The 23,216-nt window shown below is 33.6% G+C and overlaps 10 protein-coding genes and 1 non-coding gene across 11 annotated transcripts; 3 read left to right on the top strand and 8 right to left on the bottom strand.

Annotated features, from left to right (window-relative positions):
* The first annotated feature begins 1,549 nt into the window (after nucleotides 1–1,549).
* HYPBUDRAFT_t76 lies at nucleotides 1,550–1,658 on the top strand. The gene has a single exon. It is a non-coding gene; the product is annotated as a tRNA-Pro (tRNA).
* A 190-nt stretch (nucleotides 1,659–1,848) lies between these two features.
* Nucleotides 1,849–3,021, top strand: HLJ1 (type I HSP40 co-chaperone; the record flags this gene model as incomplete). Its single annotated transcript, XM_020220781.1, has 1 exon — nucleotides 1,849–3,021. A coding segment is annotated over exon 1 (964 nt), but the record flags the coding sequence as incomplete, so codon positions are not given.
* An 8-nt stretch (nucleotides 3,022–3,029) lies between these two features.
* On the bottom strand, nucleotides 3,030–3,692 carry HYPBUDRAFT_95102 (uncharacterized protein; the record flags this gene model as incomplete). The annotated part of the gene is made up of 1 exon (XM_020223936.1): nucleotides 3,030–3,692. A coding segment is annotated over one exon (663 nt), but the record flags the coding sequence as incomplete, so codon positions are not given.
* A 1,815-nt stretch (nucleotides 3,693–5,507) lies between these two features.
* Nucleotides 5,508–9,050, top strand: NIK1 (Nik1p; the record flags this gene model as incomplete). The annotated part of the gene is made up of 1 exon (XM_020222699.1): nucleotides 5,508–9,050. One exon carries the CDS (start codon nucleotides 5,508–5,510, stop codon nucleotides 8,919–8,921), a length of 3,414 nt encoding a protein of 1,137 aa, XP_020077625.1. The 3' UTR covers nucleotides 8,922–9,050.
* Nucleotides 9,051–9,336: 286 nt separating this feature from the next.
* Nucleotides 9,337–12,579, bottom strand: POL3 (DNA-directed DNA polymerase delta; the record flags this gene model as incomplete). Its single annotated transcript, XM_020218484.1, has 1 exon — nucleotides 9,337–12,579. The coding sequence occupies one exon, from the start codon at nucleotides 12,577–12,579 to the stop codon at nucleotides 9,337–9,339; it is 3,243 nt and encodes a 1,080-aa protein (XP_020077624.1).
* Nucleotides 12,580–12,788: 209 nt separating this feature from the next.
* HYPBUDRAFT_155645 (amino acid transporter) lies at nucleotides 12,789–14,483 on the bottom strand (the record flags this gene model as incomplete). The annotated part of the gene is made up of 1 exon (XM_020222137.1): nucleotides 12,789–14,483. The coding sequence occupies one exon, from the start codon at nucleotides 14,481–14,483 to the stop codon at nucleotides 12,789–12,791; it is 1,695 nt and encodes a 564-aa protein (XP_020077623.1).
* Nucleotides 14,484–14,703: 220 nt separating this feature from the next.
* MED5 (Med5p) lies at nucleotides 14,704–17,520 on the bottom strand (the record flags this gene model as incomplete). Its single annotated transcript, XM_020218371.1, has 1 exon — nucleotides 14,704–17,520. One exon carries the CDS (start codon nucleotides 17,518–17,520, stop codon nucleotides 14,704–14,706), a length of 2,817 nt encoding a protein of 938 aa, XP_020077622.1.
* A 461-nt stretch (nucleotides 17,521–17,981) lies between these two features.
* Nucleotides 17,982–19,232, bottom strand: HYPBUDRAFT_165295 (uncharacterized protein; the record flags this gene model as incomplete). Its single annotated transcript, XM_020222698.1, has 1 exon — nucleotides 17,982–19,232. Exon 1 carries the CDS (start codon nucleotides 19,032–19,034, stop codon nucleotides 17,982–17,984), a length of 1,053 nt encoding a protein of 350 aa, XP_020077621.1. The 5' UTR covers nucleotides 19,035–19,232.
* Nucleotides 19,233–19,497: 265 nt separating this feature from the next.
* PEX14 (Pex14p) lies at nucleotides 19,498–20,633 on the bottom strand. The gene has a single exon (XM_020220780.1). The coding sequence runs from the start codon at nucleotides 20,611–20,613 to the stop codon at nucleotides 19,516–19,518; it is 1,098 nt and encodes a 365-aa protein (XP_020077620.1). The 5' UTR covers nucleotides 20,614–20,633; the 3' UTR covers nucleotides 19,498–19,515.
* A 175-nt stretch (nucleotides 20,634–20,808) lies between these two features.
* Nucleotides 20,809–21,832, bottom strand: HYPBUDRAFT_151977 (uncharacterized protein; the record flags this gene model as incomplete). The annotated part of the gene is made up of 1 exon (XM_020220779.1): nucleotides 20,809–21,832. The coding sequence occupies exon 1, from the start codon at nucleotides 21,819–21,821 to the stop codon at nucleotides 20,811–20,813; it is 1,011 nt and encodes a 336-aa protein (XP_020077619.1). The 5' UTR covers nucleotides 21,822–21,832.
* A 122-nt stretch (nucleotides 21,833–21,954) lies between these two features.
* Nucleotides 21,955–23,091, bottom strand: CDC43 (protein geranylgeranyltransferase type I subunit; the record flags this gene model as incomplete). The annotated part of the gene is made up of 1 exon (XM_020218402.1): nucleotides 21,955–23,091. One exon carries the CDS (start codon nucleotides 23,089–23,091, stop codon nucleotides 21,955–21,957), a length of 1,137 nt encoding a protein of 378 aa, XP_020077618.1.
* Nucleotides 23,092–23,216: the final 125 nt, after the last annotated feature.

Here is a 23,216-nt window from a genome sequence, read left to right as displayed (position 1 = left end):
TCATACTTGGATGATATTTTGATCTTCTCTAATTCTTTCGAAGAACATATTCTACACTTAGAAGCAGTCTTATCTGCTTTACAGGTGAATAATTTACCTTTAAATCAAAAGAAATCGGTCATTGGCAAATGTGATGTTGAATGGCTCGGCCATACCCTTTCTGTAAAAGGTATTCATCCCTCTTCTTCTTCTATCACCACTATTCAGCAAATTTCTGTTCCTCGCTGTAAGAAAGACATTCAATATTTTCTTGGTCATACTGGTTATCTTAATGATTTTATTCCTAATTACTCTCAAATTACCACTCCTCTTACTGACCTTCTCCGCAAAGACGTTAACTTTAATTGGAACACAGAATGTCAAGAAGCTTTTAACAAGTTAAAAAATGATCTTAATGGTCAATTAACTTTAAATTTTTTCGATCATAATCTCCCAACCAAAATCTCTTGTGATGCTAGTAATTCTGCTATCGGTATGGCTTTATGGCAAAGAAACATATATAGTAATCCATTAAATGATGATTCCTGGTACCCTATTAGTTTTAAATCTCAAAAACTTAAACCTGAACAATGCCGTTGGTCAACTATTGATAAAGAATTATATGCTGTCAACATAGCTCTTAAGAAGTTTAACTTTTTTGTTGCTTCTATTCCAATCCAACTCTATACGAGCTATAAACCTATCGTTGATATTTTCAATTCCACAACAGTAACTCCTAAACAGGATCGCTGGTTAGATGATATTAAACAATATAACATTTCCATGAATTATTCGCCTAGCAAAGCAAACTCCGTCGTTGTTCATTTCCCACAACCCTAGATACTCTGATTTAATTCATAGGTCCATACCAATTGTATATTATCGAAAAATCTTAAATATTGTATAACTTTCTAAACAAACTGTTCAGCCATTCATATCACCTTAGAGTGATCGAACATTTACCTTATTTTATATTTCTATATAAGTGAACCATTGATGTGAAAGAATACATTATTTTAATTTAAGAAAGAATATAGTTTTATTTTATACTCTGTGTTATAAAACTAAACATTAAATTTAAGAGTAAATATGTTTTTGCATTCCAGTAGCGAGTTAGCACCGACTTATGGTGCTTGTTTTATTACTCAAATCAATCTTTCTTGTTTGATCGCTTGAATAATCGTTCCCATCTGACGTTTGTGAATTATATAAACCGAATCTGGCTTGATACACAGCCGCTTTAATTAGATATTAGCCTACCTTTCCGACACGTTTCGAATGCAATAAATCGACTCAGAGTCCGATCAAGCCCATAACTATTTTTCTTAAGTAGAATCTATATAATTTTGTTGATGCATCAGCTTAATGGACTATGGTGAAAAAAAATTTCTGGGAGTATTTTCCTTGATTAAAAGCAAAGTACAGCAACAATAAAGGCCCCTTTCAAAGATGAAGCACTTAGAATCAAGAAAACAGCCGATTTAAAGGAGCTTTAAAAAAAACACAAATTTTTATCTGGGTTTTGCCCTTATCCTCACAAAGGCATTGGAGCAAAAATTTTCATCAAATAGGGCGTGTGGTCTAGTGGTATGATTCTCGCTTTGGGCGACTGTTCAGTAAACTGAATGGAACAACACTAAGCATGCGAGAGGCCCTGGGTTCAATTCCCAGCTCGCCCCATTTTATTTTTTTTATCTTCACTCTATCGCTGATAATTTAATTGTCTCGTAGAATTAATTAGAAGGAGTTTTTTTTTTAAGTATGTCGAAAGAAGAACAGCAGATAGTCGTGTAAATACAGTTGGAGCCATACAAAAAAAATTGGCAAGCCGAAGATTATAGAAATCAACTTTGGATTAAAGTAGTATAGGCAGGTTTTAGATAAGAGCAAAGTCGAAAGGAATCAGGCTAGTTGTTCAAGTGAAAAATTAATTAGTGAGGCGGTACGGAATTTTCAATTTGAAAAGAACAAACCAGTTGGCAAATATTTGCCATATAATTTTTTTAAAATACCATTAGTTTAGTTGATCAAACTTAGCAATGTCATATACTAAGGAACAGGAAACCATAGTGTTGAAGGTTTTATCTTATAAACCCCACCAATTCTATGAGATATTATCTGTTAGTAAGACATCTAATGATAATGAGATTAAGAAGTCATATCGAAAATTGGCAGTTAAGTTACATCCAGATAAGAATCCCCATCCAAGAGCCAGTGAAGCATTTAAGTATTTGAATAAGGCATGGAGTGTATTGGGGGATGAAAGTAAGAAGAGAATATATGATCAGACGGGATCGGATCCTGATTCAAGAGGAGGATTTGGAGGAGGAGCAACATCAGCATCAACGTCAGGATTTTCAAGAGGAGGAGGATTTGGCGGAGGACCCACCAATTTAGATGAGGATATATTTAATATGTTTTTCGGAGGAGGACCCGGAAGAGGAGCATCGGGACCAGGGTTTGCATTTGGTAATAATGGATTTACATTTCAAACATTTGGAGGAGGTGACCATCCATTTTTCAGTTCTAGACAATTTCCTCGAGGTAATAATGCAAGAAGACAACAACAACAACAACAACAAAGGGCCCAGGAACCATCGATATATGACACATTAAAACAATTATTACCATTATTATTATTTTTAATTGTTCCAATTTTATCAGCATTATTTTCTGATAGTAATTCAACCCCCGATTATTCATTTAGTCCAAATAGACATTATAATACTGAACGTTATACCCCCAAGCACAAGATACCATTTTATATTAACCAACAATCATTTAATAAGAAGGATTTGAGTGCACAACAAGTGAGAAATTTCGAATCAAAAGTTGAAAATTTATACGTGCAAGATAAACGATCCAAGTGTTCTAAAGAACAAATCATAAAGAATGAACTAATGGAGGAAGCACAAGGATGGTTTACGGTTAATACCCGGAAATTGGCAGAAGCCGAAAGGATGCCAATGCCAAATTGTCAAAAATTAAGAGATTTAAATTTGATTTAATATTAATGTATGTAAGAATAAAAACAATACCTAATTTAATTTCGATTGAAAAGTGTTACGTTCATCATCGGAGAATTCAATACCTGTAGTATCGCATTTCAAATCCATCAAGTCACTGGTTCCACAGTAATATATTGGTAAATTATCAGTGATGAATTTTTCATGAGAAAGATTCATCCAATCTTCCTTATGTAACAAACCAGCTAGCTTATCGTAAACAAAATTTCTCTTCTTCCCGCCCACGGTAAGCAGGTTAATTTTATAGAAAAGCCTTAATGATTTACCATTTTGAGCAGAACAGGTGTACTTTGACGAAAATGACGCCGAAAACCCAACATTGAAGCCAAACTTAGTCCCAATCACCATGGGCAACAATAAAGACACACTGGCCCCACCCTTGGGGGTTATCGAGATGCCAATGGTGTGTTTGACCCCGACAGAACCGGAGCCTTTACCAAGCGGGAACTCAAGACACGACGAAGCAGGAATCAAGTTTGGTTCGAAATAATTACCAATTTCCACCAAGTCCAACTCTACGTAAGTCATTTTAGTTTTTGCAACTGCAGATTTCAAAATATCGTCTGAAGGTACCAAAACTGTATTTGAGTCTTTGAAAAACACAACGCCTTTTGGGTTCTTCTCAACCACGTACTTCATTTTGGCTTCATTAAACGCTTCTCTTTTAGAAACTTCGTACTTGGTAATACCACCACTCCTGTACTCAGCAGGAATCTCCGTGTCATCATCAATCACCACTATATTAGGTACTTTGGTTGCGTTAAAATACCGGTGCTGGTCCCGGGTCTCGTATTGAGCATCCAATTCTGCCCGATGTGTCCCCAATAAGTCCAAGTTGATAGCCGGCACATCTACCAAAACCGGCATGGCGCTCGTCCACGCAATAAGCAAAACATAAACCAACCGCATGGCTGGCCTTCTAAAACTTGGGGTTCCATTACCCACTACCCTTATAAACTAGCTTTTTTCAGTATGCTTTTTGCAACCATTCTATGAACGGCAAATCCCAAACTCCAAAAACCTTCTAAAAACCAAGCACACCATACGAGTCTACCGAGAATACCACGATACCACGAGTGTACCACAACTACTTTTACAGAGTATACCATTTAGTATACCATTTAGCATACCATTTACTATACCCCTTAGTATACGGTGTACAGACCTTTTCCCACCCGTGCCGCCATGGTACTGCTCCTCACAAACACCGCCATGGAGAGTCACATAGACATTGTTCCTGGAAAGGGCACTGGTTTTCCCTCTCAACCAATAAGGTAAGCTACTGGTGCCTTATCGTATATTATGTATTTAGTGTGATGAGCATTAATAAGCTTAAATCCTATTCTCCTTAATCACTCCGCCAAAAAGGCACCCCGAACTAAATAAAAAAATATTTTCCCATACAAAACAAACAAAAAAAATTCGATTTCCCATACAAAACAAAAAAAAAAAACATCAACACTCCTTTCCTCTATATTTTCCCGCTGACTTATTACTTCAAAAAATCAATTAGAGTGCTCTTTCATTCAAAAATCCCGTATTACCAATTGCAAGTAGTTCGATCACCGTTTGTGTTAGTCAGTGCTCCTAATAGCCTATTCCAGCAGCTTTTTTTTGTTCTATTTGCTTAAGTGGAATCAGTTTATTTATAATTAGCGCTCAACGGTTTACAGGTTAGGGCGTTTATTTTTATTTACTCTCCAGTGGTTTTTTATAACTTTCCTTGAGTTTTATCTTATCCTTGAAGAGAAGAGGTCTTTGCTGGTGTTTACAAAGGATATTTGCAGTGGTTGTTGATTTGTCTACCAGATTACCGCTGGCTGAAAATTCCGATATTATAATCCAATTTCGCTACATCTTGAAGAGATTATTGTTTCAAGCCTACCAGATTACTGATTAGTGCATTGGCTAGTGTATTGATTAGTGTATTGATTAGTGTATTGATTATTGATTAGTCTATTGATTGCATCAGTCCCCATTGATCACTGATAATCGTCTACCATTGGATATCTTTTTTCATATCTTCCTTTTGGTTACATTTGGAATCTCGATAATCTCGGTTTTCCCTTCAAAAACTCCTTCCAGCTTTTTTTTTTCTTCTTTCATATACACACTTTGTGCTTTCTTTGTGTTTTAGTTTTTTTTTTTTGCTAATTTTTTCCTCTCTCAGGGAATTACTTCGACTTCATTTCGATCGACAATCCCTATAGATCATTGAAAGGAAAGAAAATCCTGACAATTCTCCTTACTGGTAATTTGAATTACTCGTTTTTCGTTTTCTCTTTTATTTTTTTAAAACTTTTTTTTTTTTTCTTCCTTTGGGGATAACTAAGATAACTAAAGTATAGTTATCGTTTTGGTCATATAATATTTTTCAAAATTACTCCCATAAACAAGAAACCTCGCTTATCGCTTAGTCCAAAAGACAAAGGAAATAGCAGTGATAATAGCAATACTATAAATCAAACCAACATTACCCATATCAATAAATATAAATCGAAAATGGATACTGCTGAACTATTAAGGATCCTCGATGATCCAGAGCTTTATAAACAAAAATCCTCCCTAATACGAAATGATATTATTAATCATATTAAAGCAAAAGATTTCAAAATTAAAAAATTGGCAAATGAGTTGGATACTTCTAAAACTGCAAATAAAGCTTTCAAGCAAGCATTATCAGAAATTGGTACCGTTGTTATATCAGTTGCAATGGGGGATTTATCTAAAAAAGTTGAAATTCATACTGTTGAATCCGATCCAGAAATTCTAAAAGTTAAAATAACAATCAATACTATGATGGATCAATTACAAGCTTTTGCTAATGAAGTTACTAAAGTTGCTACCGAAGTTGCCAATGGTGAATTAGGTGGTCAAGCTAAAAATGAAGGTTCAGTTGGTATTTGGAGATCTTTAACCGATAATGTTAATATTATGGCTCTTAATTTAACTAATCAAGTGAGAGAAATTGCTGATGTTACTAGAGCTGTTGCAAGAGGTGATTTATCTCGTAAAATTAATGTTCATGCTCAAGGGGAAATTTTACAATTACAAATGACTATAAATACTATGGTTGATCAATTAAGAACTTTTGCTTTTGAAGTTTCAAAAGTCGCCAGAGATGTCGGGGTCTTGGGTATCTTGGGTGGTCAAGCTTTAATCGAAAATGTCGAAGGTATTTGGAAAGAATTAACTGATAATGTAAATGCCATGGCGCTTAATTTAACAACTCAAGTTAGAAATATAGCTAATGTTACAACAGCTGTTGCTAAAGGTGATTTATCTAAAAAAGTTACCGCAGATTGTAAAGGTGAAATTTTAAATTTAAAACTAACAATTAATCAAATGGTGGATAGATTACAAAATTTTGCTTTAGAAGTTACTACTTTATCTCGTGAAGTCGGTACTTTAGGTATTTTAGGTGGTCAAGCTAATGTTCAAGATGTTGAAGGTGCTTGGAAAGCAGTGACAGAAAATGTTAATCTAATGGCAACTAATTTAACTAATCAAGTTAGATCTATTGCTACAGTTACTACTGCTGTTGCTCATGGTGATTTATCTCAAAAAATTGATGTTCATGCTCAAGGGGAAATTTTACAATTGAAAAATACTATTAATAAAATGGTGGACTCTTTACAATTATTCGCATCAGAAGTCTCAAAAGTGGCAAGAGATGTCGGTATTAATGGTAAATTGGGTATTCAAGCTCAAGTTAGCGATGTTGATGGTTTATGGAAAGAAATTACTTCAAATGTTAATACTATGGCTTCTAATTTAACTTCCCAAGTTAGAGCTTTCGCCCAAATTACTGCCGCTGCCACTGATGGTGATTTCACTCGTTTTATTACTGTTGAAGCCTCTGGTGAAATGGATGCCTTGAAAACTAAAATTAATCAAATGGTTTTGAATTTAAGAGAATCTATTCAAAGAAACACCGCTGCAAGAGAAGCTGCTGAATTAGCAAATAGTGCTAAATCAGAATTTTTGGCTAATATGTCCCATGAAATTAGAACTCCTTTAAATGGTATCATTGGTATGACCCAATTATCTTTAGATACTGAATTAACTCAATATCAACGTGAAATGTTATCAATTGTCCATAATTTAGCCAACTCTTTATTGACAATTATTGATGATATCCTAGATATTTCCAAGATCGAAGCTAATAGAATGACTGTTGAACAGATTGATTTCTCATTAAGAGGTACCGTATTCGGTGCTTTGAAAACTTTGGCTGTTAAAGCGATTGAAAAATCATTAGATTTAACCTATCAATGTGATTCCTCATTCCCAGATAATTTAATTGGTGATTCATTCAGATTAAGACAAGTTATTTTAAACTTGGCAGGTAATGCTATAAAATTCACCAAACAAGGTAAAGTTAGTGTCAGTGTTAAAAAATCAGCTAAACCCGTGGAAGATAAATCAAAATTATTATTAGAAGTTTGTGTAAGTGATACAGGTATTGGTATTGAAAAGGATAAATTGGGTCTAATTTTTGATACTTTCTGTCAAGCTGATGGTTCAACTACTAGAAAATTCGGTGGTACTGGTTTAGGTTTATCCATTTCGAAACAATTAATTCATTTAATGGGTGGTGAAATATGGGTTACCTCTGATTATGGCGAAGGTTCAAATTTCTATTTCACTGTCAGTGTTTCTCCTTCAAATATCAGATATACTAGACAAACTGAACAATTATTGCCTTTCAGTGCTCACTATGTTTTATTCGTTTCTACCGAGCATTCTGATAATGAATTGGAAGAAATTAAAAATGGTATCGCTGAGCTAGGATTAAACCCAGTTGTTGTTAGAGATATTGAAAATGCCAGTTTGACTGATCCAGTCAAATATGATATTATTATGATTGATTCTATCGATACTGCTAAAAAATTACGTTTATTACCTGAAGTCAAATATATTCCATTGGTCTTGTTACATCATTCCATCCCAGAATTAAACATGAGAGTCTGTATTGATTTAGGTATTTCATCATATGGTAATACTCCTTGTACTATAACTGATTTGGCATCTGCTATAATCCCTGCTTTAGAATCTAGATCTATTAGTCAAAATACTGATGAATCAGTCTCTTATCGTGTATTATTAGCTGAAGATAATTTGGTGAATCAAAAATTAGCTGTTAGAATTTTAGAAAAACAAGGCCATCAAGTTGAAGTTGTTGAAAATGGTTTAGAAGCATTCGAAGCTATTCAAAAATCTAAATATGACGTTGTTTTAATGGATGTTCAAATGCCTGTCATGGGAGGTTTTGAAGCCACTGAAAAAATTAGACAATGGGAAAAGAAATCCAATCCAATCGATTCATTGAGTTTCCGTACTCCAATCATTGCATTAACAGCCCATGCTATGTTGGGTGACCGTGAAAAATCATTAGCGAAAGGCATGGATGACTATGTTTCAAAACCATTAAAACCTAAATTGTTGATGCAAACTATAAGCAAATGTATTCATAATATGAAACAATTGAAAGAATTGTCTAAACAAAATAATAGCAACAGAACTTCCGATTTTGCTAAAAACTTGAAGAAAGGTTCCATTAAATCAAGTGAACATTCAGCTTCAAACTTATTATCAATAAATTCAAGTCCTAATGGTGCTACAAATACAAACTCATCTAATAATGGTAACACTAATTTAGGCAATGGTAATACTTCATCATGCTCAACTCCTTCAAACTTTACCGAAGCAACTAATCCAGAAAGCCCAAGCATAAGAAAGTCCAATTCAAATGACTTCATAACCAATAATCCACTCAATGGGCTAAGACCAGGTCAGTTGTCAATGAATAATAGATCAGTTACGGAAAGCGTTATATCTTTTAATTCCAAGAATGATTTAAATGATAGTATGGATGTTGATGAGCCAAGCCCAAAAATTGAATATTTAGATTAGTTTATGTCAACGAGTTCCTTTCACGATTTATTTGTTCATTTAATTATTGTATGTTTGTTTTTTATTAAATCTTTTATTCTACTTCAGCATTCAACACTAATATTTTTTTTTTACTAATTTAAAGATTTCAGACCATTAGATGGGTTTTCAGTTTTCTTTTTTCTTTTAAAAATATAACTTTTCTTCATATATAAATTCGTATATATAATTGTGTTTCAAATGGCTTTTCTACTGTGTAATTATAATTTGTTCTCATTGAAAATAAGAATTAAAATCCCATTAATCTTGTAAATTCTACAGTGACTAAGACTTATCATAATTGATGCATTAATAGATAGAAATAAATAAATAGAGAATTTAGATACCCGTCTCTCAAAACTAATTTACAAAAATAAAAAACAGAAATAAAATTTCATCACCAAACCGTTTCATCCCACTTGATGAGTTCCTGCCCTTGTTGAGTTAAATCTTTTTGGACTTTCTTTCTCATGTAGAAAATTGGACAATCCTTATTTGAGCATAAAACTTCTTGATGCAAAGAACCTTGACATCTTTGACATTCAGTCCATAATCTTGAAAATTTATTTTCAAGATAATTCATTTGAGCCAAAGCATTACCATACAATTCAGGTGCTTTATTGATACAATTTTCACATAATGCACCATGGTTATCAGATTTCAATGGACTTTTACAATTTTTACATAATTCGGCTTTCTTTGCAAATCTCATCAAACCACCTGTTTTTGGAGCGGTCATTTTGATTGTTCTTGTATGTGAACCTGATAGCAATTCCTTAGCTCTACGTTCACCCAAGATTGGTTCGAAAATTCTTAATAACGGATTGGCCAACTGATTTTCTAAATAGTATTTAACATCAATTGGTAAAGAATTTTCTAAAACGTATAAAGGATCTTCTGATTTTTCATAATTTTTAGCATTTGAAGAATTGATAATAACGTAAGCAACTCTATCACCAAGAGTTGGAGCAGAACCTGGATCTCTCTTTCTCATTCTCTCAGCCAATTCAACGTGGGCTTGCTTAGCAGTATAATCTTGTTTAGAATAAGCTTTGGTAATGACTAACTGTGACAAATCTACTCGATTTTGTAACAAGTCAGCAATAGTTTGTTTGACAAACCTTTCAGCTTTTGCAACATTTCTTTCTTCCAATATATATTCAAGAACTTTTGTGATCACATTTTGAACTAGCCTACAATTATCTCTTCTAACAGTTTCAATACCCTTTGTATCCATCTTATCAAATTTTTCTGGTCTTGTCCAATATAAACCGGCGTACCTTTTTTTATTGATTAATAGATAAGGAAAGTAAACTTTTTCGAATTCTAATTTGATTGGATTGATAAACTTTGTTGAGACATACTCAGCTGCTTCTTCACCAAGCTTCATACAAGTTTCAAGATCACTGTAACCAAATTTAACCATGACAGAATCAGTATCACCATATATAACTTGAGCATCGTATGGATGACCATTTTTAATAGAATAAAAATCTTGAACTTCTTGTTTCGTTTTTTCAATCATTTGTCTCCCAAAAGCAGTAGTTGAAGAGGAAATAGCAAGACAAGGTAACTTACCAATTGTTGCCCCGGTGAAACCATAAACAGAATTTGCAGAGATTTTCAAAGCTAGTTGTCTACCATTCAAAACATCTTTTTTGAAAGGATCAGTTTCCTTTTTCAAATCATTTTTAGCCTTTTTTCTAGCAGTTAATAATTCATTTAAAATCGTTGGTAAAATACCCTTTCTCTTATGAGATTTAACGAAATAATCACCATTCGGGGTTAATGTATAATCATCTTCTGTCAAATTGAATGCTTTAATAGTCTGTTTATTAATCAAAGTTGTATAACATAAATTATGAGCCATCATAATAGAAGGATACAAGGAACTGAAATCTAAGGTTGCAATTGGTACATCATAGTAACCTCTTATTGGTTCAATAACGGTAGCCCCCTCATATTCTTCATTAGAACCTTCACTTCTCATATTTGGAACAACAATATCATCTTCATAACATTTTCTAAATAATTGAGAAATGACTTTAATTTGTTGACCTCTTGCTAATAAGTAAGAAAAAGGAACACCAGTGACTCTCGCCATTTCTGTATAGTTCACCAAACACATAAGTTTTTCGAGTAAACGAAGAGGCAAATAAGCATCTTTTAAACAATAAACTGCCAAACGTCTTCTCGTTTCTCTAGTACCATTTTGTAAATCAGTAATGATAGAATGTTGAACGTCCTCCTTTTGTTCCCCTAAAAAGTGAGCCGAGACCGAATTTAAGGTATAAGATCTTAATTTATATTCTCTTTGAATGAATTGTAATAAATCCAATTGCATTCTACCATCGATATTAACAACTTTATTTTCTCTCGTCCCATAAGCTCTTGAACTGAATATAGCATCTTTAATTTCTTGTTTGACACCATTCATTCTACCAAAATAGGGGAAATTTTTTAAACCCAAAGCTTTAGCTCTATCTAATAGGTAAGGAATATCGAAATTAGCGGTATTATAACCAATGATAACGTCTGGATCAGTTTTAACCACAAAATCTTTCCATTTCATTAACATTTCTTCTTCAGTTTTACTTTCAATGATTTGAGAACCAATGATTGGAGCACAAGTATCAACCGTGAAAACATTTCTAATGAACGGTCTTTGATCACCTTGTTTCAGTATAACGTTAGCAATTTGAATGACTGAATCATGTTCAGCTTCAGGGAAAATACCTTTTCTACCAGCACATTCAATATCAAATGATAAGATACGAAGAGGAGCCATTTTAAGCCATTCACCTTCAGATGGATGAGAAATCAAATCTTTATAATTGATAGTACATTCGATTTGACAATTAGAAACTTTAAAAGAGTCATCAACCATTTGATAAGTATTTTTGGGTAAAGTAATCCAGGACATCCCCGTTATCTTATTATCAATCATAAGTCTTAGCAAATAGTTAATATTGTCATAACTAACATTTTGAGGAGGGAATAAAGATTTAAATTGCACTTCACCCCTTTCAAAAGCAGTTCTAACTTTACTGATATTTCTTGTACTTTCAAAAACAATTTTGAAAAAAGGTGTTTTCATATTCTTATTGAAACCCCAAATAGATTCCTTTAAAACAACTTCAACACTATGAATACCATGATAATTTGTTTTCAAATGGCTTGTAAATTCCGCCAAATGTTCATCTCTGAAAAATCCCTTTGGTACTGGTACATAGAAATAATGTAAAAACCCAGTAACAGTACATAAAACAGAATGCCCTTCTTCAGTAATACCAAAGAATCTAGCTATAGTATTTTCACCATCAAAATGTTCTTCTGCATCCAATTGCTGGAAAGTTACATCACTGCTAGCCGGATCAAAGCTTGATGGCAATGCTGGTCTTCCCCAATTCTGGTCTTCCTCATGGCCTATCAGACGGACCTGTTGAGTCATCTCCAATAACTCTCTTTCAAACTCAGATGGCTCTTCATCTCCTGTTGGTCTTTTAAGTTTCTTCAAGATCTGCAGCTGGGATGAATTTAGTTCCAATTGTGAGGAAACATTCTGCGAAACCGCTGGAAGCGAATGCGCACCTTCATGGTACTCCTCACCTTCAAGCGGTCTTTTACCGGTCTCTGCCATACCTATATGTTTTTAAACTGTATCCTGTCTACCAGAAGAAGGATGATTAATTGATTTACTGATTAAATCTTTTTTTTTTTTAAAAAAAAAACTAACGCGTGTCTGCGTCGCCTACGCGGTCGCTACAGATGTACGGATCGTACAGTAATAAAATACAAAGAAAAGCACTTCACTAGGATATATACGACTTCACATAGATAATCAGATTACTATATCTTTTCAGCAATGGCAGAGTCAATGTTATGAACAGGACGGCCTTCAATGCTGGAGTCAGGATCGTCTTCGTCAAGATTGGAAACAGGGCCGGAGTAATGAGTGTATCCGTAGACATAATAGTAGAGTAAAGCAAGTAGCCAGATACCCATATTGATAACACAAGTATAATTCATAGTATCTTTGGTAACCGATTTGGAGTCAGGGAACATGGCAAAGATCATGACAAAGATACCCCACAGCACAGTGATTGTGTTGATTATGGTGGACAAAACGGGGCCCAAATAGAAAGGACCAGGGACAAATCTTGATCTACCAACGGGCAATAAGACCAAAAGAACTGGCACCACCCAGGCCAATTGATTCCCAACGACAGCCAAGGAGAACAAGGCATTAGCAGCAGTTGTGTCAATGAGAATAAGTAAGCCCAACACCAAGCATAAAATACCATCGAAGATGACTGCTCTAACTGGGACTTTATATTTTGGGTTTACGTACTTGACGTAATTATAGATAAATGGGAGACCTTTATCTCTTGCAAAGGCAAAAGTCTGACGGCTTGCGGCCACAAGTAAACTAACCCCCATGGTTAACTGGGCCAAACTGATTAAAGAAATAAAAGCAATGGCCCATTTTCTTCCTAAAGCGTCATAAATGATTTGAGCCATGAAAGACCCAGTGTTAGTTTCTAAGACTCTACTAACATCACCATCTTTGATTGTGGCAGCACAGACAATGCAAATAAACCAACCAATAACAGCACAAGCAGTGATTGAACCGATTATACCAATAGGAACCTTCTTTTGAGGGTTTTTACATTCTTCAGACATGTGCATACAAGAATCAAAGGCACCAATGGTCCATATTGCCGGCATTAAAGAAAGAACAAAAGACCAACCGGGAGTCCAGGTTCTCAAATTAGTAGCATTACCAAAGATAAAGGCCCCGTCATTAAAACCATATTTACTAGCACCAATGGGGACGGCAATGAAAAATAAAACAATTATAAAGCAATTGATATAGATTGAAATAGATTGCAATAAGGCACTGTGACGGGTGAAAGCCACACATAATAAAACAGTTAATAAGATACCGGCAGCGTAAACCCCGTATTCAATACCACTGGTAATCGTGAAAGATCCATCCACCGTCATATAAGCAGCAGCCAATACTTGTCCGGCAAACCCGTAAGTAATCGAACAGATACCTCCACATAACCCTAGAGTATTTGAAATTGCAATAATATAACTAAGAGGAACTCGAGCACTATCTGAACAATAATAATTTGCATAGTAAAACAAAGCTCCACTGGTACTAATTGAAGATGCAAGCATAGAAAGTGATATACCAACACATTCAATGAAAATACATGCAACAAACCAACCCCAAACAATTCCGACCATGGAAAATTCCGCCCCAGTACTTAATGTTGTTGAAATTGACGGTAACAACCCCATAATTGAAAACGCAATTCCAAACACTTGTATCGTGGAGTAGGTTCTACTCAATTCTTGTTTATACCCTATCTGGGCCAAAAAATCAACGTCATCCTCTGCCTTATTGACATCAATTGGCCTAATGTCGGACTTGTTGGAAGTTACGGCATGAACATGATCGTGGGCATTCGACCTTATAGCTGACAAACTCTGGTGAATATGTCCCTGGACCGACTTAATAGGACTCACACTCATTCTGATACTTGAATAATTCAACCATTTCAATCTTGTAATCCCAAAGCATTGACTTGCCCTTTTATACTCTCTTCACTGGCTGGTCCTACTTAAATAGTCTTATCAGTGCAAACCGGACGTGCGAGGCACAGCATTCATCTTATCAACGTCAATTTTGCATTATCCGAACCATTTACAAAGACAACGGGCAACAAAAGACGGCACAGCAGATTTTGACAGATTAGAGGAAAAGATCGTATTCATTGATAAACTTATTTTTAAGCACAGCTAAAGTTTTTTGGAAAACGGAGTCCAGGTTATTTTTGAAAATTTGATAAATTTTCACAAACTGATAAAGGCCGGTATTCAGTTGAGTAATCTTATTGTAGTGATCTTTAACTTGGAATTTAGATGGAGATTCGTTGAATAAGTCATCATCTTCGGAATTTTCAAGATTCGGATCGTTGAAGATAACCGAAAAGTTAAAATCTATAGTTATATTGAATGACAGGTCGATTTTTGAAGAATTTGGTAGTTCATTGCGGCATTGATTGAAAAGCTTGATTAACAGGGCTTTGCTATCAAATGATTTGAACGATTTGAGTAATATGATAAAGGTAAGAAGATTAATTGATATTTTAGAGTCTTCATTATTGATATTATGTTGATAATTATTGAATTCTGTAATTAGATATCTAACCAACTCATTTTTATCAATCTTTGATATTAATTGATTAACAAGGTTATGATTATTCAAGTTCAATTTCAATTCATCAATGAAGTTCAAATTTGTGGTTATTTTAAATGATTGTTTTTTATAATTTGGATCAATTGTTTTTTGAACTATATTAATAATTTTTTTAATTAATTCAACGTTATTCCATAATGGGAATCTAGTTAAAATTTCAATTATTGAACTACCCGAAATCTTTAATACAATCTTGAAAATTAGATTAGATTCATCGTTGCTGAATTGAAACTCTCCGTCGTTAATCGAATCACCTAAATTTGATTTTAAGATTTCAAATAATATTTTGATCCATAAATGACTTTTAGTATCAAAAGTTGATTTGAAACTTTCAATCTCAATCTTATTTAATAACCATTTAATAACACTTAAAGTACAGGGGACTAAAAAAATTTGTGATAAATAATCAATTCCCCCATTTAAGATATCTTCATTTATTTTTCCATTTTCAGTTGCAATTATTGCTTGTTTATAAATTATTGGAATAATTTTATAAATCTGCTTAACATTTATGGATTTAATTAATTCATCCGATAATCCGTCATTATTATCGTCAAATAACGAATTTATCCATTCATTAATCAAATTATTGTAATTTGAAATAATTGTAAGTTCTTCCTCCTCAGTAGTATTCACTTGACTAGTTAAATTATCACAATGTCTATAATAGAAATTATTAATATAGTCAATTGTATATGAATTCATAATTGATGTGTTTGATATATCAATATTGAAAGTTTCAATAATTGTTATAATACCTAAAATTAAAACTCCAAAATATGAATAACTCTCTTGAAAATTATCATCTTCTTCAATATTGAAATTTTCACTATCAATAAACTGGATTAGTTTGTTTAATACATTCCATGGTCCTTGGTTATCATTGATAAAAATCAAATTTAAAACTTCATAGTTATTAGTTATAGCAATGATTAATCGATTTAATTTCTCAATATTTTTCTCTTCAATCAATGAATCAATAACTTTATTTATAATAACGGTTAATTCTTGCTGATATTTTGGTTGAAATCTAATTTGATCAGGTAATTGGTTAATATACTCAATGAGCCCACTTTCGACCAATGATGTGAATTCAGAATTGATTTCTAATAACTTAATAGTCAATTCATCTTCAATAGATTTGATGGTAAAATTTTTTTCGTTATTCAAAATTGTTGAATTAAATTTATCACCATCTTCTGGGAATTGTTCAAAATAAAATTCTAATGGCAACACCTCTGCATATATACAGTGCTTAATGAAAATTCTCCTGATATCAAATATACTATTATTCCAATTAAAAGTTGATAATGTTTTATTAGTCACATCATCAAATGCTTTAAAACAGTCTTTAATTGCATCTTGAATTATAGATTTTGGCGATGCTACTTTGAGTAATATGTCGGGTAATTTCGTAATAAGAAAATTTTTCCAATTGTAAATGATATAAGAAGGAGCTTGATTAGTTAAACTGGTTACAAACCCATTAAAAATCGATTCAACCATATTCACTATAGAAGTATGCTTATTTTTACTTTTACTCGAAGAGCAAAATAATTTTTCATAACTATTGACAAAAATTTGATTTTTGGAGAAGCTCCAGTTTTCCATCAAGTCATAAAGCCATAAATAGCTTTTCAAATTATTCAATTCATTAAACTTGGAGCTATTTGAATTTATCATTGTAATATCTTTTGATAATTGATTTGTATTGACGATATTGTGAGATGCTTCACTCGGCTTTACCGCGTGGAACTTACCCAATGATTGTCCACTACTTTTAATCAAAAACCTCGAAAGATCTTTATAACTGGAAGCATCTAAGGTATCAATAAAATTTGATAAAATCACCTTGGTTTCACCATCAATCAAATGCCATTTCTTGACAATTGAACCCAATAACAAAACACTTTGATATACTAAAGTTCCTTCAGACATTACTGAGCCCGAGTACTTGATGATACTTTCAATCATACAAGCTTGTAGTTTAGTTGATAATTTCCCTTCTTTTAGTAAAATCTTATTAACTTCTTTCAAAATTTTCACTTGCTGTTTAACTTCGAGTTTCGACATCAAATTCCAAAGTCTGGCCATGTTTGTTTCACTGCTTAAACTCGTCTTGATACAGTATTCAATGGCTTTGGCAGCTTCTTCTTCATTGCCAGGATAATTCAAAAAAGTATCTAAGAATTCATCTTCAGTAACAGGACTTCTTTCATTCAATTGGTTGAATAAAGACACAAATACCTTACTTGAAGTCTTTCTTTTAACCGAAAGACCAATCAACTTCTTTAAAGATACTTCAGTCATGTCCAAATTGGAGGTTTATGGTTATAAAAGATGATTTCGTACAAAAATTTAAACGTATGCGAATTTTTCAAAAGAGCATTTTTTTTTTCCTACTTTAGAAGTTTAAACTAATTATTGCAAAAAGACTAGAGGTGGCTTTAAACGAAGCTAATTTAAATAAAAATCGTATATTAAGAGATCAACAAATTATTTTTTCATTCGCCCATTAAACAAACTAGTAATAATATATAAAAGTAAGAAATTAAAACAACAGATTTTAGGAAACAAAAAAACAAGGATACAAGAAACAAAAGATAACACTGTATAAAAGAAAACCAAATAGAACAAGATTAAGACAGTAAGATGATAACTGAAGACAAAAGAAAAACACACAGTAATACAAAAATAAATATCTTTTTATGAAGAACCACGAAATGACTAAGAAACAAAGAAAAGAAATAATAAGAATAAAAGATAAAAGCTCACCACATACTAGAGCCACCAAATTGATTATTAGAATTTGAATTGAATGCACTTAAAGTAGATTTAGAAGTAGATAAAGGTTGTAAAGGAGAAGGATTTGAATCAAAAGAAGATGACCAGATAGAAGAAGACTTAAGAGGAGTCTGTGAATTTGTTGGACTTGGGTTCAAATTCCAAGTATTATTTGTAGGTAATAAGGAAGGACTGTTTAAAAAATTATTTTTCAAGTTGGAATTATTGAAAGGATTTGGATAAGATGTATTTAAAAACAAATTAGGAGGAGAATTAGTGGAAGTTGAGGTTGGGTTAAGTAATAAGTTTGAGTTGTTCAAGTTATAATTCAAGTTATCTAATAAGTGGGAATTTTTCACGCTATCTAATTGTTGTTGATCAAAACTTTGAGATTGACCCAACAAATTAGCATGATTTGGATGAGAGGAGGTTAATTGGGTTGATGAGGAGGTTGGAGAAGATGATTGGATAGTAGGGGTACTCATATTCATATTTAAATACTTTGAGTTATCATAATTGAAAAGACCCGAATCTACTAGGGTGCCTGAAGTTGAATTTGAGGAGCTAGTTGAAGATCCTTTAAATCTTTGACTATTCCCGTTTTTAACTTGAGGTTGATGTTGTTGTTGTTGATGATGATGATGCTGTTGTTGAGGTGGTTGATAGCTTATTGGGTGAGAGATAGAATGAGATCTGGATTGTGTAGTTGGTTGTTGAGTCATATAATTATGTTGTTGTTGAACAGCAGCAGCAGCAGCTACTGTAGCCAAGGCATATTTATTTTGTTGATTTGAAGATTGATGGTTGTAGTCATTATTATTATTACCTTTATTTTTATGATTGTTGGAGTTATAATGGCTATTTCTATTAGAATGATAATTCAAGTAACTTGAACGATTAGAACCATTATTAGGATGATTTAAAGAATATTTTGAATTACTCGAAATGATACCATCGATGATTTCGATTTGATTATTAAACGGAGCAACTTCGATGCGTCTAATTGGGAAATCGGCTGGTTTCGAAGAGGTTAAGGACATTCTCAAAGCCAAAAATATAAATCAAGAATATCAAAAATTTCAATCAAAAACAATAAAACAAGAATGAGTCAACAAAAACATAAATGGGAAATAAGAAATGAATGAACCAGGTTTAGCTTTAATATAACAAATAAACGAAAGAAACAAAGTCTAATAAATAATGCAAAATGAAAAGGAAAATGAAAGTGAAAAAAAAACGAAAATACCAATAAAACAAAAAAAAACCAAATTTCAACTACTAATATACATTTAACCAGCAGAAAAAGTAGCTCCAGATAAGAAGTAACTATTCTTTCAACTTTGTCTTACCTGAACAAAGTTATTATATGCGTTTAAGTGATTGTAAGGCTAAAGAAACCCGTTGGTTAAGCTTGTTTTGATTTTCCTCCCTTAGATTTTTAGCCATTTTTTTATTTGTCGAGTTTTTCTCCACAAAACTTGCAATACAACATTAAAAAAATGTACGGGTGTTTATTAAATACTATGAAGAAGAAGAAGAAGCGTTTAGTTGCCAGGAAGGAACACCTACGTTGGCTATACTTTTAGCTACTTTATCGTCGGAGGCGTTTGTTTGCCAGGATGGGATGCCGTTTTCGGGCTTGTCTTTGGCTTGCCAGGAAGGAATGCCTTCAGCTTCTTTATGTTTGGTCTGCCATTCTGGAATCCCGGCAGCAGTAACGTTATCTACGGTGGTTGGTTTAGTTTCTGCAGAGGTAGCCGAGCCTGTAGGCTGAGACTCTGGGGTGGAAGAGCCGGATTTGGCCTTTTTCAAGATTTCCAGAGCAGAAGGAATTGAGGAAACCGGAGGAACTTTTCTAGCCGAGTCTTTCAGTTCAGAAGACCTTGCTCTGATGAGGTTTTTCAAAGAGGTTAATTCTTCTGAGATGTCTTGTAATTCGTCCTTAATATTTTCTTTGGTTAAATTCATATTTTTTTCAACGGAGTTTTTCAAATTATCAATTTCTAATTTCATTAATTTTAAATCATCGTCGAATTTCAATTTATCTTTATTATACTTGCTGAGGAAATCATTCACGTTATCAATTACAATGTCGAGCTCTTTGCATTTTTCTTCGTTTTGGCTTTTGATTTGATTTTGATCTTCTTCCAACACTTCCAAGACCTTATCAATCTTGATAAACTCTTCATTAATTCTATATTTATCTTCGTCGATACTCGACTGCTTTGCTGGAATGATGCTTGGAACTAAATACTTACTGACCACTTGGTAAAGTCCATAAGTAACCCCAGCGGTAGCGGTGGCCATAATAAAGTAATCTTTCCATGACCGATCTGGTACCTGCGGTGGGACATTATAATAGTCCAAAGGAGCGTTACTCAATTGGTTTGATTGGCTTGATTGACTTGATTGGCTTGATTGGCTTGATTGGCTTGGTTGGCTTTGGCCGTGACTTTGACTTTGACTTTGACCTTCATTAGCCCTTTTCATGGCCTCTTCAATTTCCGCCTGATTCAATCCCTTTGACTCCAAAAATTCAATTTTCTTCGTCAAGGGCGACGACTGCACGTTGGGGTCTTTCAAAAAGCTAATGGCACTACTTATGAGTTCCTCGTTCATGATGGATAAAGCTATTGAAGAAGAAGAAAGTCGTTGATAATCGTTCATTTGGCCCCCGCCATAAATTCCGAGGTCAAAGATAATTAAATCAGACACCCGTGCACCAGGATAGATAGTATAATGTTTGTACCATTCAAAAGTATTTAAGTATTTAAGTATTTATATATATATATATATATATATATATCTAAGTCTATTTACAGGAGTTTGTTTGAATTGAAAAAATTACCCTTGATGAGTTCCTCGTAGATACACCAACTAATACCGGCACTCATACCTTTTCTGCTTAATCTTAAGCTCAAACCTCTAAATAAGTTTCTAAAGCCACCGTCCTCGTTCAATAAGACCTTAGTTGTAGACAAGAAAGACTTATTGGAAGACAGGGTGAGTTGCAATCGGGTTTTAATTGCATCAAAGGGGGCAGTCAAAGTGGTTGAGACCGAAGCAGCCAAAATGGCCGAAATGGTATTGATAACGGTTGGACGATTCAAATCATCGATTTTTTCAGTGAAGGTGGGAAGCAAATCATTTTTGAAACTTTCATAGAATAAAACGTATAAACCGGCGTAAGGACAATCTCTGGCCAAAGTAGCAAAAGAGCCTTTGAAGAAGTTTTTGATTGAGCCTTTACTTGAGTTTTCCGGATCAGTTAGCGAATTCCCATGATAGATATTTTCAAAGCCTTCATACATGGAGTTATAATTATAGATATTTGATTCGTATCTTGTTTTAATGATGGTAATTGGCATGGTGATAAACCCCACGATTGCTCGTACGACAAACCCGGTAGCCAAGTTTTCAATGGGGCTTAATTTCGGTAATGCACTAGTTGAGCTTCTTGTATCATGATTTCCTTTAATACTTGACAAATAGCTTCTTGATTGCGATAAGATTGTGAAATAAAGTCCTGCTCCAATGGATGTTCTTAGCGTTGATGGTAATGCACCTCTCCATAAGTCTTTCACTTGGGTTAGTTTTTTCAACTCTTTACTTATAGTAGTTCTATATCCGATTTCTTGTTGTTGTTGTTGTTGTAATCTTGTTTTCAATAAATCAAATGGTTGTAAAGTAGTTGCACTTATTAATCCTGCTATTCCTCCACTGATTAAATGAGTTTTGGTACTTGGTTTACTTTCTTGTCTTATGGGTAGTTCCACCTTGGAGTCCGGTATATCCGTGAGCGACTTGCTTACTACCACACTGGACATGTCTATGGAAAGGTGATGGAGGTGGTGATATCTAGTCTTCTCACTGAAAGTTTTTTATGGAGAATTTATAGTGTTGAGGTGTGCATCAACAAAAGATATGATGTAATGATAATTCTACAGAAAGAGTTCAAGATTACCATTTGATGTTATTTAAAAAGTTCATCAGAGATTCGGTTATAACTAAAAGCTCATTGACATTTTGTAAAGCCAGAGATCCATCAAAGTTAGCGGACTCTTTATGTTTCCATAAAGATAAACTTGCCAATCCCAAGAAAGAATGTAACGGATCAGGAAATACATCTTTTGACTTACCAAACCCGCCTAACAAATGATTTTGAGTTTGGGTTAATAGGTAGTCAATCAGTTTATCCACATTGAACAAATGGTCTCCGCCAATGATGTATAAAGAAGCAGTAACCCACCAACTATAACAAGTATCGCTGAATTTATTTTCACGACCGTTGAAGCCACCAATATCTTCGAGATCGTAAAAAGAGTAGTTATCAAAAGAAGAGTCCTCGGACATGGAGTAGAGCTGATCAGGGTAATCAACTTGACGATGAACTAACCAATTTTTCGTTAATTCAACCCAATCACTATCAAATTTATAATTTAATAGTTTCAAACTAGCCAACCCCACAAAAGTTAATCCCGAATGGGATTCGGTGTATTTATTACTACTTAATCCTCCGTTGTAATTGACTTTACTTTCGATGAAATTGATGCATTTCTTAATGTCAATATCATTTGTTTTGTCTGATGCTTCATCGTATTTTAATAATTTTCTAATACAAATGGCTAAATAACAATGACGTAAATCAGTTTCACCAAAAGGTTCACCGTTATTATCCAATACTGGAGCAAATGAACCATCTTCTCTTTGACATTTTTTAATAAATTTCATAATCGATTCTCGATTTAGCTTTTTCGAGTAATCACTTTTCAAGATTAATAAATTTATTAATGCAAAAAAAGTTGCTGATAGATTAGGTAAATCATACTCGTTATTCAATTTGAAAGTGTTTGTTGGTCTAAAACTAAGAATGTCCAATTGTCTGGTTAGTTCACTGTCAATTAAATGGGAATAGATATATTCACTATAATTTTCTTGATCTTCAGTTGTCAAGTTTAATTTGCCAATAATGTCTAACCCATAGAGAACAAAATAAATTAGTGCCAATTTGTTGGTGTCTTCTCCTTCCGCTTTAGCAGGGAATGATTGGAAGCATAGGCTAAAGTACTTTTCATGCTTGCTTATATCTAACGACATGGCTACTTGAAGATGTAGTTGACCGATGTGTTGGTGCATGGGTGTTTGATTTTTATCACCAAATAAGTATCACATAAGTATCACATAAGTATCACATAAGTATCACATAAGTATCACATAAGTAT

The sequence above is a fragment of the Hyphopichia burtonii genome (assembly GCF_001661395.1).
Source record: "Hyphopichia burtonii NRRL Y-1933 unplaced genomic scaffold HYPBUscaffold_2, whole genome shotgun sequence".
In the NCBI taxonomy this organism is placed as follows: domain Eukaryota; kingdom Fungi; phylum Ascomycota; class Pichiomycetes; order Serinales; family Debaryomycetaceae; genus Hyphopichia; species Hyphopichia burtonii.
The sequence above is the reverse complement of the archived record's forward strand: the minus strand, read 5'-3'. Positions and strand labels throughout refer to the sequence as shown.

Coding starts and splice junctions, on each gene's coding strand:
- PEX14 (XM_020220780.1), bottom strand. CDS start 20,613: ATGAACGAGGAACTCATAAGTAGTGCCATTAGCTTTTTGAAAGACCCC.